Raw genomic sequence first — 6,980 nt, 5'->3', positions numbered from 1 at the left:
ATGTTGATAATAATTAGAGTAATCCACTCGGTTTTATCTGACCAAACGTCGATTATATCTTTAACCAATATGCGGAAATTTGCATACTCACTCTGCTTTGGTGCAATCTACCATTGATTAGATTTAAAGATATAAATATTCTTTTTCTTTTAATATAGATCTTTACAATTTGTTGTACTATAAGATGTAGATGATTTAAATTCACTGTTAATTAATCAAGGTCATTGTTATGTTGGTGGCTCCAGAGTTCTGAAACCCTCTCTTATATGTTTTTCAGTTTTTTATACTTTATAAGTTCATAATGAGATAAGTTTGAGAGTAGTTTAATTCAAAAAAGAATAAAAATCGAAGGTGAACTCATAATTAAAATTGAAAGCTAAAAACTTCAACTAATTTTAGTTTTTCGAAAATTTCATCGGAACATAAAAACAAAAAGTCACTCCAAACGGAGTCTTAATTTTGTGTTAAGTTTATTTTTATTGTTTTTACTTTTGTAAATCCAAATGTAACGGAGTATTATTTTGACAAAATAATGCTAACAAATATTTTAATGGTAAAATATAGAAATAATTTTATTAAAATTTGTATATTTAATTTCTCAAATTCTTTACACTCCCATTCGTTAAACCAATCATACCTAAAAAAAATACACACACAATAAATAAAAGTATATATTTATAGTGTTTTAATTAAAATAATTCTTAATCAAACCTTAATTATTTCAACTTTAACTTACTAGGATTTCAATATTTCTCTAGGAAACAAATGGTTACAAAAATGAGAAATAATAATAAATGCTAGATTTTCTAGTTTTACTAATATTTATAAGTTTAATTATCATGTAAATATAAAAGAATTTATAGAAGTAACATATTACAACTATTTATTGATAAAACTTTAGGTATAGTTTTAGTAAAATTCAAAGATATTAAATAACTAATTACTATTATTAACTGATACATTGACGATGTGAATTAAATCCATATTTTATAGGTGAACTACCACCACGTGTGAGGTGGTACCACTGTAAGATTGGCCATTTGTGAATAAGCGAATTTGAATGCAAGATGAGCCCTATTTCTAGTCAACGCAAACGGGGAAACGTTATTTGAATGTTTTTTGTTTTTATTTTTCCAAAGGCAAAGTGAAATATTAAAAAGACTACAACATGTTCATAAATAACAGCAAAGAGTGCTACAAATATACGCCACAATTGTAAAACACGATGCTAAGCTCAGATATAGCACCAATTACTATCAAATTAGCATATACTATGTTTAAATTAAAAAAAAGAGCATATACTATAAGCACATGTATATATCCAATTACTTTACTTTCTTAAATAAAATAAATAGATTTCCCCCACGTTGACTCACCATTTGAACCCCCACAAATATTACTATTAACACAGCCATATTAATGACTTAAAATCTTAAACCACAAACCCTCTATATTACTCATCAACCTCCAACACCACTTATCCAAATAAGCAAAACTAAAAGATTTTAAATTTTAAATTTCAAAGCCATCCTTCTCTCGATTCTGACAACTTTTAGCTCATTTAACCGAGTGAACTTTTCTAACTACATAAATCTTTGTTCATAAAAAAGATTTAAATAAAGATTCAAGCTTTGTAATGATATTTGTAGGTGCTTTGAAGAAGGAAAAGAATTGGATTGGTAGAGCAAAAATGACGACGTTTATGAGCACAAAACGACCTCCTATAGATATAAACAAAATAATAAATTAACTATCCTAAAATAACCTAAACTAATTAATACATATGAAATAATGAAATATAATTTAGTTAAGTTGATGTAATTTTGTTGAGAGCCTCTCATAAACTGGAATGAATATTTAGCATTTTCATTTTGATAACCATCAAAATGACAAGAAAAAGATGAAAGTAATTTGTTAAACGAATCCATAACTTGGTTTGGAGATGAGATAGGTAGTAAGTGCAACACTCTCTCTTGAATTTTGTTCACTACAAGAAAACACTCATTTTGTGGTTAACTTTACAAATATTTTGTGGCCGAAAAAAATCCTCACAAATTAGTGGTCGAAAAAGCCTTCACAAATACAAAAATTCAAATTTGTCTTTATTTGTGGCTGAAAAAGCCCTCACAAAAGACTACAATTTTAGCTGGATTTTGTGGTTGCCTAAGCCCTCACAAAATCACAACGTTGTTATTACGATGATGTACTTGAATAATGATGGAGAGAGTGGAGCGATTGATAAGAGGAATTATTACAATGATTAATGATGTACTTGAATAATTTCTTAATTTTTTTTTTTGGTTTGTATGAACACATTATATCTTGTCTTATTTAATTATGGTGTGTTTAATTTTTGGTTTGTAAGACATGATTTATTAATTTTGGAATGTTTTATTTGGTTTGGTAGTAATTACTTTAATTAATATTAATATTATATTTTTATATATAATAGTTATTTTAATTTTTAAATTTAAATTTAAATTTAAATTTAAGTATTATATTTTAAATTTAATTTAAATTTTAATTAAATTGTAATATTATATTTTAAATTTAAATTTATATTGATATTAGTTTATTATATATAATATATTTAATTTAAATTTAAATATTATATTTTAAATTTATATTGATAATAATTTTTTATATATAATATCAATTTTTAATATTAATTTCGAATTTAATAAAATTATTTTTTTAATAAAGTGAAACTTTTAGCGGCCTAAGTCATCACAAAATATTTATTTTTTAATCTGTTTCATCCTTTGTGGCAGCCTGAGATATTTGTGGCGGTCTAGGCCCCACAAAAGCTTAATTTTAAAATTCAGCTTTAACTTTTGTGGCGGCCTAATCTATCACAAACGGAGGACTTTGTGGCGGTCTTTGCCCTCACCAATGGCAACAAAAATTTCAAATTTTGTGGCTGTTTTGGCCGCCACAAAAATTTGTGACCACCTTATTTGTGGCTGTCTAAGACCGCCACAAATGTCTCTTGTTGTGGTTGTGAACTATATGATAATCCATCTCTATATATTTCATGTCTCGATGTTCAGTTTTTGTAGTATGGAACCGATGATTTAAAAAAATTGATTAGTGTATCATATTAGATTGGTGCACCAAACAAAAGATTAGAGTAGGATAAAGATAAGTGTATCATATCCTGTCTATTTTTCTGATCATCAAACAGACCCTTAAATATCACTTCTATGCTTTTAAAATTCTCAATCATATTTAATTACTATTAGAGATAAAATTATTGATGTTACTAGTAATACATAGTGTGATACTTTTACACTACAATTTTTGTTTAATTTTTAAAAATATATTTTGATGATTCAAATCAATTTCAAATAGAAAAAAGCTTGGGAAGCATTCAAACACTCAATACACATTTAAGAGAGAAATAAATAGAAATGATGGTGAAATAGATATAGTATGTTAGTGATGTAATGATAAAAAGAAAATAAAATATTGAATGAGTGTTAAAAAATTATGAATGTATCAAATATAAGAACTCTTTCAAATACGATCTTTAAATTATTAAAGTGCCTAATTGTTTAAGATGTTGAGATAGGATTTTGAGTTACTATATACATAGATAAGTTGTGATATGGTATTTGAGGAATTTAGCTATTTTAAATGAGGAATCGATGAAGTGATTGAATTAATAATTATATTATAACCACTTATAGTCATACAAGTGGACATAATATTTCTTCATCTTTAATAATCAATATTACTAAATTTATTTAATAAAGTGAGTTGTTCACCTCTGAACAACCAAATTTATATCGGAGAAGATACAAAACCGTGAAAGAGAGAGGAAGAAGGAACAACTAAAATATTAACTACTTTTATAAATACTGTGGACCGGTAACCGAACCAACTGGTCAGCACCATTGCACCATGAGAGAGAAAATGTTTATATATTCCTTTCCCTCTTAAAACGAGTCACAAAGCAAGTGTTGCTTCTCTCTCTCTCTCTCTCTCTCTCTCTCATCCATGGAATGGAATCCAGCACTTTGCGATGCTTTCACTCTCTCCGGCGACGAGAACTCATCGCTGACCAAATGACCTTTCGTTTCTTACTTCTCAACTTCGTTCTGTGAGTTCCTTTCTTCTTCTCCTCCGTTTTACCGGTTACCGGAAAAACTATCCGGCGTTCTCACACAAACCTAACAGCCTCCAGATTCTGTTCTATTCTTCGCTTTTCTTTGTGCTTCTCTCTCTCTAACGAATTCTTAACTGTTTCTATTACATTTCCTTTCTCATTCGATTTTTTCGATCAGATTTCGGATCCATTGTTCCGTCGGAATTATCATAACCGGCGACGTTGAAAGTTAGTTGAACTTGAACTTGAATTTAGATAAATTTAAAAACCTTCAGAAAGTATAAAAAGGCAAGTAAAAATAAACTTAACAGTTCAGTTTAATTGAAGATAAAGCGCTATGTTAGATCTTAATCTTAACGATGCGAACTCGACCGATTCAACTCAGAACAACGACTCGCCAATGATTTCGGAGAAGTTTCCCCAAACTTCCTGGAATCAAATGGTGGAATCAGGAACATCGAATTCCTCAATCGTCAATGCGGGCGGTTCAAGCAACAACGCTAACGATGAGGACTCGTGCTCCACGCGCGCCGATGACGCGTTCACTTTCAATTTCGATATCCTTAAAGTGGAAGGTTCAAATTCAAACGACATCGTAACGAAGGAACTATTTCCTGATAGTGGAGGAGGAGATGAAAGATGGTCTAAGAATTTGCAGTGGCAGAATACGTCGTCGTTTCCAACGAGAAATGGTACTTCAGTTGATCTCTCGTTTAAACAGTTATGTGGAAACGAAGAGATGAAGATGGTTCAGGTTCAGCCTCAACAACAAGCTAAGAAGAGTAGAAGAGGACCAAGGTCTCGAAGCTCGCAATACAGAGGAGTTACTTTCTACAGAAGGACTGGAAGATGGGAATCGCATATCTGGTTCGTAAATTTCGTAGTAATATGAAATTTGTTTTGGTTGTATTTTTGTTGAATTTACTTCTATTTCTATTAATATTATTATTATTGATTTTTAATTTGATACTGAGAAGGAAATAGTATTATAGTAGTATATCTTGAATTAAGATCCTCTCCTCCTCTTTGCTCTCTCATGTGGCCAGAGTGATAGATACAAAAATATTATTTTATTTTTATAAATTTATAAAAATTATTTTTGTATTTACACACAACATAGATAGAAAAGAAGAGAGCAAAAAGAGAGATAATCATAATAAATGAAGTTTGTTTTGGTAATTTTGTTGTTGAATTGAATAGCATCTGACACGTTTTTGGGTTGTATTTTGTAATTATTTGTTGTAGGGATTGCGGGAAACAAGTTTATTTAGGTATGGGTCATTAATTTATGAATTAATTATATTAAATGATTTACTATTTTTGGCATTGTTTGAGTTTTGACGAAATTTATTGTTTGAATTTTATAGGTGGATTTGACACAGCTCACGCTGCTGCTAGGTAAATATTTTTGAACATATTTTCATTTTTTTTGTATAATTCATATTTTGATTTTTTTTTTTTTTTATCTTGAATTGACTTGGAAATTTCAATATCAGAGCTTATGATCGAGCTGCTATTAAGTTCAGGGGAGTTGGTGCTGATATAAATTTCAATTTGAATGATTATGATGATGATCTTCAACAGGTTAGAGAATTTCCAAGTGCTTTATGAATATGAAACTAGATGTATCATATGATGTAATTTTTCAGCATTTTCTTACTGATTGGATAGGCGAAGAATTTATCCAAAGAGGAATTTGTGCACATACTTCGTCGGCAAAGTACTGGTTTCTCAAGGGGGAGTTCAAAATACAGAGGAGTAACACTCCACAAATGTGGCCGTTGGGAAGCTCGAATGGGACAATTCCTTGGCAAAAAGTGAGGACCTGTTTTTAATACAACTGAAGTAGTATACTATGATTACATGATTATACTATGATTATGAGATATTAGAAATTGAAGTACCTAATGGCCTCCAATAAAGTGAATCAGTTTCAGCATAATTCTCAATACATTTTTAGGCTCTTTTAGGAGAAACATGTCTAAGATAGTATGATGCATGTTTCTGAGAAACGATTGGAAAAGGTGTTTTGGTTTGGTTATAGAGATTGCAATCCTTTCCTGCTGCAGGTATATATATCTTGGGTTATTCGACACCGAAGTAGAAGCTGCAAGGTCCTAATCAATAATCAATAATGAATTACGTTCTACCTGTACTGAATTTATTACCTTGAATTATCAAGCTCGTTAGGATTGCATCCAACCCGTATCTCCCTTTTGATTTTCTGAAAATCAGGGCTTATGACAAGGCAGCTATAAAAAACAATGCAAGGGAAGCAGTGACTAATTTTGAGCCTAGTACATACGAAGGAGAGCTGAAATCTACAGCCATCATTGAAGGTAACAAACACTCTAGCAAATATCTTATTTGAATTAAGGAGTGATTTATGGAATATTAAAATGTTATCTCGGTGAAATAATGTTTGTATTTGCTTTCAACACAGGTGGCAGCCAAAATCTTGATCTCAATTTGGGCATAGCCACACCAGGAACTGGTCCCAAAGAAAATTTGGGGAAATTTCACTTCCCCTCGATCCCTTACACCATGCAAGCTGGAAGAAGTTCAATGGTATATATTTTAGCTTAACATCTTCATTTTCTTTAGGTTCTTCCAATTTGTGAGGAACAAAGGCTGGTAGTACTCCTCTTTATGCTCTGGAATATGAGCTAATGTAGTTTTAGTGGATTCACTTATAACTAGTTACAACCTGTTTTACTTTGGCATCCTTGATTTTTGAAAAACTTTTCATATTTGGTATTAATGTATTAGTTCTTCATTTCCTACTGAGTTGTCATAATTGGCTGAGTTCTCTTCATTTGCAGATGGAAACCAATGTTTCAGGAATCGGTAATCCATCTTTGAAAAGGCTGTT

At 30.4% G+C, this 6,980-nt stretch overlaps 1 protein-coding gene across 1 annotated transcript in view; it reads left to right on the top strand.

Moving 5' to 3' along the window:
* Window positions 1-3,944: 3,944 nt before the first annotated feature.
* LOC101489539 (ethylene-responsive transcription factor RAP2-7) overlaps window positions 3,945-6,980 on the top strand; it is a 4,505-nt gene continuing 1,469 nt past the window's right edge. Inside the window, exons 1-9 of the mRNA XM_073370354.1 lie at window positions 3,945-4,975; window positions 5,354-5,379; window positions 5,476-5,506; window positions 5,605-5,692; window positions 5,780-5,925; window positions 6,178-6,222; window positions 6,344-6,447; window positions 6,552-6,676; window positions 6,931-6,977. Of these exons, the coding sequence (XP_073226455.1) occupies window positions 4,446-4,975; window positions 5,354-5,379; window positions 5,476-5,506; window positions 5,605-5,692; window positions 5,780-5,925; window positions 6,178-6,222; window positions 6,344-6,447; window positions 6,552-6,676; window positions 6,931-6,977 (1,142 nt within the window). The 5' untranslated portion in view covers window positions 3,945-4,445. The remainder of the gene's footprint in view (window positions 4,976-5,353; window positions 5,380-5,475; window positions 5,507-5,604; window positions 5,693-5,779; window positions 5,926-6,177; window positions 6,223-6,343; window positions 6,448-6,551; window positions 6,677-6,930; window positions 6,978-6,980) is intronic.

Source organism: Cicer arietinum, chromosome 6 (assembly GCF_000331145.2).
Source record: "Cicer arietinum cultivar CDC Frontier isolate Library 1 chromosome 6, Cicar.CDCFrontier_v2.0, whole genome shotgun sequence".
Classification (NCBI taxonomy): Eukaryota; Viridiplantae; Streptophyta; class Magnoliopsida; order Fabales; family Fabaceae; genus Cicer; species Cicer arietinum.
This window is presented reverse-complemented; position numbering and strand designations above follow the sequence as displayed.